Source organism: Balaenoptera borealis (genome assembly GCF_965194805.1).
Source record: "Balaenoptera borealis genome assembly, chromosome: 13".
Classification (NCBI taxonomy): Eukaryota; Metazoa; Chordata; class Mammalia; order Artiodactyla; family Balaenopteridae; genus Balaenoptera; species Balaenoptera borealis.
Window position 1 is genome coordinate 77,336,825 of NC_138870.1, and position 12,850 is coordinate 77,349,674.

General features: G+C 35.3%; 1 protein-coding gene across 2 annotated transcripts; it reads right to left on the reverse strand.

The window, feature by feature from the left end:
• Nucleotides 1–351: 351 nt before the first annotated feature.
• On the reverse strand, nt 352–7,710 carry LUM (lumican). 2 transcript variants are annotated; one of them, XM_082350456.1, is made up of 4 exons: nt 7,451–7,710; nt 5,518–5,635; nt 4,163–5,047; nt 352–1,189 (listed from the first exon to the last, which is right to left on the reverse strand). In XM_082350456.1, the coding sequence occupies exons 3-4, from the start codon at nt 5,025–5,027 to the stop codon at nt 1,035–1,037; spliced, it is 1,020 nt and encodes a 339-aa protein (XP_082206582.1). In that variant the 5' UTR covers nt 5,028–5,047; nt 5,518–5,635; nt 7,451–7,710; the 3' UTR covers nt 352–1,034. The 2 variants fall into 2 exon arrangements, with proteins under 2 accessions (XP_082206582.1, XP_082206581.1); XM_082350455.1 differs by lacking the exon at nt 5,518–5,635 and having other exon boundaries at nt 7,451–7,707.
• Between the last annotated feature and the right edge of the window lie 5,140 nt (nt 7,711–12,850).

A 12,850-nucleotide genomic window follows, 5' to 3' on the forward strand; every position in this document is an offset into this window, starting at 1 on the left:
AGGTAACAATCTGGGCTTTCAACTGGCATCTGAAGTGGGGAGGGAGGGCAGTCTTGTAGGACTGAACCCTTAACCTGTACAATCCGACACTATCTCCAGGCACATACCGTCAGAACTGAGTTGAACTGTAGGACACAATTGGGATCTGCACACTTTTAAGTACATGTTGTAAGATGTGTTTTAAAACTCTTTACAGGTGGATGCTAGAAGCAGATAATTTAGTTAATGAAAAATTCTATTTAACATAAGTAAAATATTTCAGGCTAGAGATTTTTTAAAAATTCTAATCTATTATTTTATCTATTTTTTATAGGAGAGATATGAATTTCACAAGAAGTCAAACACAGTGACCCCATTTGCTATGTTTTATTTTGCTATTAGCTTGTTAAACATAACATGCAAATAATCAAAAAGAAACATACATATGACTTAGAGTGAAAAATAATTCTAGAAAAGAAAAGTTTCATTAGGTAAGTATATATTCCTAACACTAAAAATACTGCTTTAATTGTATGTGGTTTCATGAATTTTGTCTAATTTGCAAGATCATTTGTCTCAAAATTTACCATCTATTTTTCAGCTAAACAAATTTGAACACTGAAATTTGAACATTGAGATAATTTGCTTCAAGACAGTAAACATCCATATGCATGTAATCCCTGCTTTTTGGCACATTAAGTTAAGGTTTAGAAATTATAAAACTTGGCTGACTTCCACGAAACCAGTAAAAAGCTTTTCACATCATTTGACAGGAGATAGGAAAAAAACCACTAAATTTACAAATAAAGCATTAATTTTATTGTCTATGTGTGTGTGTGTGTGTGTCTGTACTTGTGATGAAACAGGCCTGCCTTTCATCTTTTCTTTTAAAAAAGTAGTAAAATGTTTACAAAACATTTTCCCTCAGAATTTGAAATTTATGGAAGTAATAAACAGCAACAAAAAATGAATACTATAAAAACTGACACACAAATAAACATAACCATAAACTGCTGTTCCAGGATATATTTCAGTATAATTGGAATTAGTAGATATCAATTAACGGTGATCTCATTTGCTACACGTAGACATTCATACATATCAGGTGGCAGACTGGTTTGGGTGATGCGATTGCCATCCAAACGCAAATGTTTGATCTTGGAGTAGGATAATGGTCCCAGGATCTTACAGAAGCTCTTTACTTCAAACTCTGGAAAATTAAAGAATGAAACACTTCAATCTTTTTTTTTTTTTTTTCAGTACATGGGCTTGAAACCATCATTTTTAAAAACTTTCAAATCTATAATAATATCCAATAAAACTTTTTCCCACTTATTTGATGTATCTTTGAATTTGGAACTACTAAAGGAATATTTCAGACTACCAAATAGCCCAGCAATATTTAGTAAAGAATACTTATGGTAGGTCAGAAGATTTAATGAAATGTTTCAAGGAAGAGAACTTATTTAAGTTCTTGATTTAGAAATACTTGCTTATAGAAGGACACTCAGTGTGTCATATTGTCTAAGCTTTAGTTTGAAATATTAAGTCTAGCCTGAGGAAACCTAAGATTGGTGCTGTTATATGAGCAATCTCACCAGTGTAAGTATTCTGGGTTTTTGCCTCTTAAAATAAAAGGGGTTAAATAGATGAACTCTAAACAGTTTTCCAACAACCGCACTTCATGACAAAGATTCAAAACTCCAAAGCAAAAACCAAATCATGGAATGTCCACCATCTCAGCTCATGCCCTTTTCTTCTGTGGTCAAAAAGCTGCCACAAATGAACAACTAATTTAATTTTTAATGGACACTAAAAAGTTTACTGGATAGCATGGTTTGTGTATGTATATAGAAACTGCCTATGGTTGCCCAAGTCTATTTCAGATTAACGTTATCTGGTCCTGTATCATATTATTTTCTTTCATTCTTCAACTCTAGCTAACAAAGACTTCAGTGGAAGCCCAAACACACTGCAGTCCTTTCCTCTAAGATGTTGTCTTAAATAACTTATCTGTCAAATTCCAGGGTTCTTGGTTATGGTATCTGCTTCTGAAGTATGGAACAATGGAAAAAACATGGGTTTCGGTCTATATTAGTTTTTTACCTCTGTCGTTTACCATCTGAGACATTTATCAGATCTTCTTTTTAGATATATCTATCACACTGTGTGCCATGAAGATTACATTAATTTAGGTATGTAAAGCACTTCACACAGTGCTAGCACATACTATGTACTAAATAATTATTGGTGTCCTTTTAATTTTTTCTGTTTTCTAAATTGCTTTACACTAGGAAGATCTGTGACTAGCTTAATGCTTAAAGTTGCAAGTTTGAAATATGACAAATTGTTTTTGGCTGGGTATTTCCTAATATTAGAAAAACATTAAGAGGCTCTTTTTATCTTAAGAGAAAGTGGGCAATTGGTATGCATAATTATTATGCGGAAAGATAAACTAAGTTGAAGACACACATGCAAAGTCACACGGCAAGAATTCCTGAAATATGTAAACCTAAATGTCGAGGATAAGGAAGGGAGAAAGGTAAATACTCACTTTCAAATGACTATATGTGCTGGGCATTGGGATTTCAGTCTCAGCTAGGCACTGACCAGCTGCTGGCATTTCTCCCATAGTCCACCTGTCCCACCTCCTGCATTGGCTCTTCCTTTTTTACTCATACAATGAAAACTGTTTTTTCCACCTTCAAATGCCCCTGCATCTGTATCTCTCCCCTTTCTTGTCTCAGAGTAGGAGGTAGTCTTGCTCCTGCAGCTAACCTCCACCCACCAAATCTAATGGATTTCTTCAGCCCTCAAACGTCTTAAATCCCATTAGCATTTTGGCCTGTCTGAATATCCTTCCTCCTGACCACAAATGTTTATAATGTGGGACCATCTATTGCCACATAGTGAATTTTCCCCTGGAAACAGCTGTAAGGGTTTAGCTCTGATAGCTTGACTGTGTATTATAAGACAAACAAGCTTTGCAGACACAAGAAAGAACACATGGCATTGCAGAGTCGGCAGTCATGGTCTCCTTCATGAGAACACCCCAACCCTACTAGGAGTTACATGAAACTATTGCAGAATTACAGAATTACTATTGCAGAATTATATTAATAAGGCACACTGAAAATTTTTTTTCTGATACGAGTGTCAATATCCTTACCCAGTATGACAAGGGAACCAACTTTTATAATATAAAGATGTTCAATTTCAATAGATTATTTTGCACATAAAATCATTTACTATGTGAATCAGTGTTTCCCACCTGAGTTTTCATTTTAAAAACTTCATCTGTGAATTATAGGTTTTTTCTTCTTCCAACTTCAATTAAAGAATGAGGTAGGGATTGGTGAATGTCAGCTTCCCATCTGAATCTTTATAGCTTAAATTGAAAAATGTCCCAGGAGACCAGAAGAGTACATAAGCAGCTCAAGTGGAATAGGTCAAACTCCCACCCAGCAGATAAATGAAAAATAAACTATGGAAGTAAGAGAAAGGAAGGAGAAACTGTGGGAAAATCAAATGAGGTGAAGGGTTGTGTATAAGAAAAGGGGCTTTGTAATTCTAGTAAAAAATATTCCAAACCCTTTTCATATTCCTCCTTAAACTTTCTCACAGTCCTCATAAGAACACCATGAAGACCATACACACCAACCGTAACAGGGATAACAGAGATAGATGATGGTCATGATAGCAGAGTAATATGTTGAGTCTCAAGTAAAGATGTCAGAGGAGACCACGAGTGTACACGGGCTGCTCTGGGGACAAGCAGGAGAGAGATGTAAAAGCCTCTGCTGGTTGTGGACTTGTTGATTTCTCCCTCAGCTACATCTTGTCAAGAAATAAATGTAGACACAAATCGAAGTCATGAAGGAGGCAAATAATAAACAGATAAAAATCAAGAGATAACACAGCAGGATTAATTAGCCCAGAGTATTAAATTTGAAGAAATGAGTGCTTAAATTCTATGACCTTAATGGTTTCTTATCTGGACACTCCAAAGCAAAACCAGATATTGGATAAATAACTCAGCTAGAATTCTATATTCTAGAGAAATATTTTGTTGGCATTTTCATTTTTTTAAACTGGAGCCAGATGCAGTATTTGTGTCGCACAACTTAGGCATTTAAAACCTCGAGGAAACATCAATCAATCATAGGCACAGTTTTCTACTTACTTTCAAGTTCATTGACCTCCAGGTAATAGTTTTCAAGGTTTTCATTGACAGTCGGTATGTTTTTAAGTTTATTATAGGAGAGGTCCAGCTCCAGCAAGGATGATACATTAAAAGAATTTCCAGGTATTCCACTATCAGCAAGTTCATTATGAGACAAACGCAGATACTGCAATCCATTAAAACGCTTGAAATACTCATCAGGGATGTCGCTGATCTTATTGTTGTCTAAGTAGAGAGTTAGAAGAGATACTGGGAGACCAGAAGGCATTTTGGTCATCTGATTGAAGCTCAGGTCAAGGTATTCAAGTGACTTAAGACCTTTAAAAGCAGCTGAAACAGCATCTTCTTTCAGCTGATTGTGTTGAAGGTGGATAAATGTCAGGTTAACCAGTCCGTCAAAGGAGCCAAGCTTCGAGATCTTGTTGTTAGTGAGCTGCAGGTCCACCAGAGATCTGGGAAGTGGGCCCACAGATTCTGTCAGATTGTTGTAATTTATATGCAGCTTCTTCAGTTGTTTCAGTTTAGAGAAAACTTTTCCTTTTATCTTGGAATTTTCTAGAAGGTTATGATCTAGAATGAGCCACTGCAGATCAGTTACGTTTTCAAAGGCCTTATCATCAATATGGTCAATCTGGTTATTCCTAAGGTAAAGGTACTTGATTCCAGGAGGCACCATTGGCACACTTTTCAATTTCAGTTCATCGCAGTACATGGCCGTTGGGTAGCTTTCGGGGCAGTTACATTCTGGTGCACAGTTTGGTGATGATCTCCCATAAATAGATAGGGGGAAATCATAATCCTCATAGTAGCTGCCGCTGGCACAGCCAATTAATGCCAAGAGGAGAGGAAACATACCTAGATTCATTTTGGCAAATGCTTTGAATCCTAAATAAAGTGGAAACATGTATTATTATAAAATAGTATCCTTTCAGGAAAATTATACTAAGAAGAAAGAAAATGCATTAGCAAATGTGAATTTTATTATTTTATAGTGCTTTTTTTTTTTTTTCTACTGCACTAATGATGCCTTGTTAATTTGCATTTGAGGAGTAGGTTAAGGATATACGTTTACAACGGGTGGGGAAGTGAACAGATTCCAGGGCAGAGTGCATTCACATGCGCCCCCTTCTGGGCGAGCCAGGCGTAACTGTCCCAGTCAACCTCTCTAGGTCCTTCCTTAATTAAATATCTTCCTGCAAGAGGTTTCTGGGAGGTGCCCATTAACCACCATGTTAGAACACTGCTTCAGAATACCTTCAAAACCAGAAGGAACGAAAATGAGAAGACAATTGTAAATTGTACCCTCTACCCCACCATTCAACATCATTGAAATGTCTCATTAAGTAGATCCTTACTGAGAACGTGGGCAATCTGTGATGTTGTCTGGAGGAAAGCTGTTCTTCTGTGTGTGTGGAGGGGGCGTGGTGGCAGTCGTGGCACGTTCCTTTAAAAATGTCTTTATGGTTGTTGATTCTGAGGAAGGGGAACAGAAGTCTTGGTGGGGGTGTGTGCATATTATTTCACCTTTTGTTTAACATTCTATGTTTTTAAGCACATTACAAAACTGTGTTTGAAAATTAATATTTAGTTTTAGTAAAATTAATGTTTAATGTTTATTAATCAAGGAAATGTCACAAACTCTAAACATTTTTTAAACCTAGAAAGAGGTCTAACTGGTAGAGAATGATATTCTTTTCAAAGATTTGAATGAATGTTTTTCTTTCTCTCAATCACTCACAATTTGTCTACATTCTTCATGTCAAAATTTAAGAAGGCAGGGTTTGCTTATCTGGATTTTAGTGCTCTCACTGAATGGAAGTGGGAGAGATGTGGAACTGAGGAAAGTCTGTATTAAACAGTGGCATTAAGAGCCATGTAGGAAAGGATAAATTTGAGAATATAAATTAAAAACAATTTGTAACAGTGATCTTCTCATATGAACTTCTTTCTAAGGTGAGGTTCAAAGAAGTACATTTCAATCACTTGGGGAAGCACCGGGTCAGCAATTTAGGTAAAGGGAAATAGGATGTAAGAGTTGGGCTTTTGTAGACTGAGGAGTTACAGCTGAGCAATTGGTAACTCTGGGAGGGAAATCGTTAATGTGAAGCAGTATCCACATTCCAATGGATACCATAAAATAAAATCTCTTCCTGTGAGAAACATGGTACAAGCTTTTGGATCTAGGTAGTCTGGGGTAAGCAGGATTTTCTACTATCAGGAATTTTAAACATCTTTGCTTTGCTGTAACTTGGAATTATAAAGCACTTTATTTTAGCAGATGAAACACTCAAAAATGTTAGAATCACTCTTATAACTGACATAATGTAGCCAGATTCTTTGTAAATTATTCTCTAAGATTATGATGGAGTCATTTAATTTAGTTGACAGGACTTGGCCATGAGATCTATTACATAGTGCTAATGTAATTATAGGATTCTTTACGAGTTACAGTTATGTTAATGTTGTAAAGATTTTTCTTACTTCATTAATAAGCTTCCACCTCAGTTTAATTCAGTATACACTAAACTAGACATGGGAACTATAGTGCGAATAGTAATGGAAAATGCTTCCATATTTTTTGGCAGAGTCAAAACAAGGGCTCTGAATTCAAAGAGAATCTGTAACCGTATAATGACTCCATTATGAAGCAAAACCATGCTTTACTGTCCCCCAGTTTTTTCAAATACCTGTGGCTATGAAGAAAATGCTTTTTTTTCAAAAAGTAAATCATATTTACCAGAATTTCTTTAAAACATGTTCCTGTTTCTTAAGACATACATCCACAATCCAAATCTTTAAAGTTAACAAAATAGAAATAAATAATCCTTTAGCTCACATTTTATAACAGCATAAAATGTTTATGGCAAATTATAACAAATTATAACAACATAACTTGTTGCAAAATATTTTGATGACTGATTGAAATGGCCCTTCTTTGCTCCAAAATTAGGTTCTAACAATACTAACATATTTAACTAATTAGCATGAAATAGCAAACATTTTAAATGCCATACTTTTTCACTGTGTCTAATTTTCTCATTCCAACCTTGAAACTTTTTATAACTTCCTTAGCTAAGTAAGGCATTATAGACTGTATAAAATGTATCTCAAATCCATAAATCATGGAAAGTATATTAAGCAAAATGTGAAAGTAAATGCTCAAAACTGTGGATTTGCTGTTGAATAGCAATTGGCAAAGTTGCTCTGGAATTTTTTCTGTTCCTGTTAACAATAAACATCGTCCCAAACAGTCAGCATCCCCAGTGCTATAGTTAAAACAGCACTTACCTTACTGTCTCGACACTGCTTTCGTTAATTCTTAAAGCAGATGCTCTGCTTGGTGGACAAGAATCCACCAATATATGCTGTAAACTCTGTCAGGACGGAACTGGCTGCCAGATTCTTAGTGATACAAGAGCTGAGTGGGGGAAACCCAGCCCAGTCACGCCAGTCTCTGAATGGAGTTATGTCATTGTGGGGATCTTGTGGTGTGGCATGCAGACATTCTGTTCTCTAACGAGGTGCAGGTGGACTTGGGGAGCAAGGACAGCCCAGCTCACTCCCTATGGAATAAGAGAGAGATACATGCTGCACCAGCCCCAATACCATAGCTTTTAATCCCAAATTGAGTACTGCTGCAAATGAGGCATCTCCAGTGAGAACATTTCTCTGACAAAGCCCTTTACTTCTATAGCTGTGACAACAGTTAAATGCAATTCTCTCAGCTAACTATCATGTTCATCTAAAGGTCTCATAAATCAACAGAGTAAACCATTTCAGGAAAATGCAAATGAGCAGACTCAGAAGAGTTGAATCCTTTTTGCTCATTACTCGTGAAATCTATACTGATTTACTTGGACTAACTTAATTTTTAGCCAAGGGGGAAGCTTACATTAGTTTCTAAAATATTTAAATGCTTCATTTATACTCTGATACAAGTGATAAGCAACAACATTTCCAGTTTACTTATGTTAAACAGACTCGTTTTATGCTCTTCAGGTCTGGAATCAATCAGTAATAGTCTGCCTGTTTCTTATTTTGTGGATTTAATTTAGGAATTCATCCAAAACCTTAGTTGGGGAGAGTATTCTATGGCTTATTGCCAAAAAACATAAAAGAACATGAAAGAAATAAATGTATCCTAAAAATATCACAAAGTAATTATTTTTCACTCTGTCTTTGCATGCTAGCAATATTTTTTCAAAACTAAAAATTACGCTAAGTTGTAATCTCCTAAAGGCCTGGTTTGGTATATCTTTCCTTATCATTTCCTGATGCATGCTTCTAGAAAATGAGAGATCTACTCAATATCTTGTCTATTTCATTTTGTGATTGTATCAGCTTTATTTATATGATTTTTTCTCTCCAAAATTTTCATTTCCTCATGTTTATAAGGACTCTTAGAATCAGATACTTTAAGTTGCCACATTGTAAGATTTTTCCATTTTAAAATAACTTAGATATGTCACTTTTTAGCTATGAGACCTGTTGAAAGTTATTTAATCTCCATGGCCACTGATGCATTTGCCCAAAAAATTAATATTAGTGTAAATGTCTCATTTTTGTCAGAGAACTGTTAAAAAAACAAAAGATAATCTTATTGAAAGTAATTCATAGAATGGTAAGGTGATTCATAGCATAACATTTTAAGAAAATTTTAGAAAGACCTCAGTTTTACAATAGAGGACATGAATAAACTTAGAAGAAATCAAGAAAAAAAAGACAAATAGACCAATCACATATAATTAGTGGCTCATTGTAAGAGACAGCTAAAACAATTCTAAGCATTAACCTTGTGTGTCAAATTCTATAATCTGAGATTTTGTGTGAAAAATTCCAGCTATATATTCCAAGGATTTTTCTTTATGAGCAATAAATGTGTTGTGGTATCTGTAATAAAGTTTAAATGCATTAAGTTGGATTTAGCTCATTGTGAAACTGATATTGTCCACATATACCTTTTTCTATAAAATTAGTTCTGTGAGACCAATAATTGGGTAATGTTGCACATTTTAAAGCATATTGCTTGGGCCCACTAGAAAGAAATGAAATTAATATTTATGGTGTATCTATTTTATTCTGTGCTTTATTCTCAGAATTTTCACATATTTCTGTTTAAATTTCATGCTTTACAGTCCATATGAGTATTATTTTCACATTTTCAAAAAGTAAAAATGGAGACTCAGAAAGTCTAAATAATTTACTAAAAGTCACCTAACAAGTAAATGGAAGAACAAAGTCATGAGCATCTTCACCCATTGGGAAGAGGGTGGACGGGACGGAGCTGAGACAAGGTAGTTAATCAGTTTAAAATATTTTCTAGGCAATATTATTAGCCGTTTAGAAAAGACTTAAATATTAACCAGGCAATAGTTTTTAAATGGCAAAAAAGTTAGCTAAGCAATCATTTCTTTCTTTGTATACCACGTGCTCACATCCCCACACATGCCCATGTGCACAGGTTAGAGCTTCTGGGTGAGGTTGGAGCTTTCCATCCTGGTGAATGGAAATCAGGTCCTTTGCGGTAATGGATGTTGGAGAGTTCATCAGAATCCATGTTAAAATGATTAAGTTGCCCCCTCAGCCCATCAACTGGATTCCCTCTGTTACTTGAGACCAGCGAGGATGATGAGGAACATTATGACTGTTTCACCCACCTGGTTCTGAATCCAACCTTGGACTTCTCAAAGCCCCCAGGCTCACTGCAACTTGACTGTTCCCTCTGTCATAAGCATTCTGAAAAGTAGGACAGAAAAGTAGTAGTCGGAAAGTAGTAAACAGTCCAGACTTTGTGGAAAGATAGATATAGATTAGAAACTTTCTCAAGCAACCTATCAGGAGTGAAAATGAAAAAAGTATGTAATCTTGATAGCTTTAGTGTCTTCGTCTTTAAAATGGCTGTGATGATTTCTGTAGGAAAACATATGAGCATCAAAGGACACATGTATAAAGCCATTGGTGTAGGACTTGGCTTAAAATAAATGATTAATACATTTAAATGCATAATATTTTTTAGCTATTATTAGTTATTATTCATAGAGTCATAGAACTACAGACTTGGGATGAATCTCAGAGATCATCTAATGATGGGTTCTCTGAAACCAATTCCCCAAGTTATGCTGCTGGTCTTTTTTTCTCATGTGAAGAGCTAAAGATAATGTGGTAAGAGTGCTCCATCCAAATGAACTGCAATATTGTTTTCCCTTTGTGGCGGTTGGATGGCATGCCATGTTCCCCAGAGCTCTGTGTATGCAGTGAGATATAACTGTGCATCTATGAAAGTGAAGTCATCCCAGAGCATAGAATCGGATGAGCTATAATGACAATTCCCTGCTAATAGAGGAGAAAGTTCTATTTTTATCATTCTATACATTGAGGTTTCAAACTCAGCTCTCTTCTTATTATACGTGACATAAAAGTTGTGTGTTTTGGCATATTTAGAAAATGCAGAGGAAAATAAGAAAATAAGAATTTTAGCCATTTGGAGAATACTTAGAGGGGAAAAATAAAAATATATATTCTAGCCCAGAGATAACTGTCTTTTGGTGCTTTTCTTAAGGTGTGACTATGTACACACACAAACCAACAGACATTGGTTTTCACAAAAATATTACAACGTTACGCTTATAGTTTTATAATCTTTTTCACATAACAGTAAGTTGTGGATACTTTTCTATATATATTATTAAATATTATTCTCTAGTGTCATTTTAATTAACTGCATTAAATTCTATTATATAGAGGTACCATAATGTAGTTGTTATTTTTTAATATTACAATGAACACTTGCTTTCTCTTATAATTTGCAAAACACTGTCACATGCAACGGAATTTTATTCTTCACATTGGTTGTACCTAATCTGTCTGTTCTGCTTATCTCAATAGACGCATTTTAAATGAAAATGCCATTTTAGTAGGTGGCTTATGTTTTCAAATTAGACAATAAAGGAGTGGATTTGAAGTTTATTTTCTCCCCTAACATCAATCTTTTTACCATTCTTAATTTTAGCATTTCTTATGAGCCATAGAACTATCTTTCATCTGCAGAGTCCTTACATATGGATGTATATATATATATGTATTTCTTTTTACATTTTTTATCATGTAATGTCTGAAACATTTATATTAACATATTTCCATGCAAATAACCCAAAGAAAGTTTAGTATTAGTTGTTTTGTTTGTTTGTTTGTTTTTTTATATTGCAGGTTCTTATTAGTCATCAATTTTATACACATCAGTGTATACATGTCAATCCCAATCGCCCAATTCAGCACAACACCATCCCCACCCCACCGCGGTTTTCCCCCCTTGGTGTCCATAGGTTTGTTCTCTACATCTGTGTCTCAACTTCTGCCCTGCAAACCGGCTCATCTGTACCATTTTCCTAGGTTCCACATACATGCGTTAATATACGATATTTGTTTTTCTCTTTCTGACTTACTTCACTCTGTATGACAGTCTCTAGATCCATCCGCGTCCCAACAAATGACTCAATTTCGTTCCTTTTTATGGCTGAGTAATATTCCATTGTATATATGTACCACATCTTCTTTATCCATTTGTCTGTCGATGGGCATTTAGGTTGCTTCCATGACCTGGCTATTGTAAATAGTGCTGCAATGAACATTGGGGTGCATGTGTCTTTTTGAATTATGGTTTTCTCTGGGTATATGCCCAGTAGTGGGATTGATGGATCATATGGTAATTCTATATTTAGTTTTTTAAGGAACCTCCATACTGTTCTCCATAGTGGCTGTATCAATTTACATTCCTACCAACAGTGCAAGAGGGTTCCCTTTTCTCCACACCCTCTCCAGCATTTGTTGTTTGTAGATTTTCTGATGATGCCCATTCTAACTGGTGTGAGGTGATACTTCATTGTAGTTTTGATTTGCATTTCTCTAATAATTAGTGATGTTGAGCAGCTTTTCATGTGCTTCTTGGCCATCTGTATGTCTTCTTTGGAGAAATGTCTATTTAGGTCTTCTGCCCATTTTTGGATTGGGTTGTTTGTTTCTTTAATATTGAGCTCCATGAACTGTTTATATATTTTGGAGATTAATCCTTTGTCCATTGATTCATTTGCAAATATTTTCTCCCATTCTGAGGGTTGTCTTTTTGTCTTGTTTATGGTTTCCTTTGTTGTGCAAAAGCTTTGAAGTTTCATTAGGTCCCATTTGTTTATTTTTGTTTTTATCTCCATTACTCTAGGAGGTGGATCAAAAAAGATCTTGCTGTGATTTATGTCAAAGAGTGTTCTTCCTATGTTTTCCTCGAAGAGTTTTAAAGTGTCCACTCTTACATTTAGGTGTCGAATCCATTTTGAGTTTATTTTTGTGTATGGTGTTAGGGAGTGTTCTAATTTCATTTTTTTACATGTATCTGTCCAGTTTTCCCATCACCACTTATTGAAGAGACTGTCTTTTCTCCGTTGTATATCTTTGCCTCCTTTGTCATAAATTAGTTGACCATATGTGTGTGGGTTTATCTCTGAGCTTTCTATCTTGTTCCATTGATCTATGTTTCTGTTTTTGTGCCAGTACCATATTTTCTTGATTACTGTAGCTTTGTAGTAGAGTCTGAAGTCAGGGAGCCTGATTCCTCCAGCTCCGTTTTTTTCCCTCAAGACGGTTTTGGCTATTCGGGGTCTTTTGTGTCTCCATACAAATTTTAAGATGATTTGTTCT

Coding starts and splice junctions, on each gene's coding strand:
- LUM (XM_082350456.1), bottom strand. CDS start 5,027: ATGAATCTAGGTATGTTTCCTCTCCTCTTGGCATTAATTGGCTGTGCC. Junction 1,190..4,162: donor GGAGGTCAATGAACTTGAAA/GTAAGTAGAAAA, acceptor TTAATTTTCCAG/AGTTTGAAGTAAAGAGCTTC.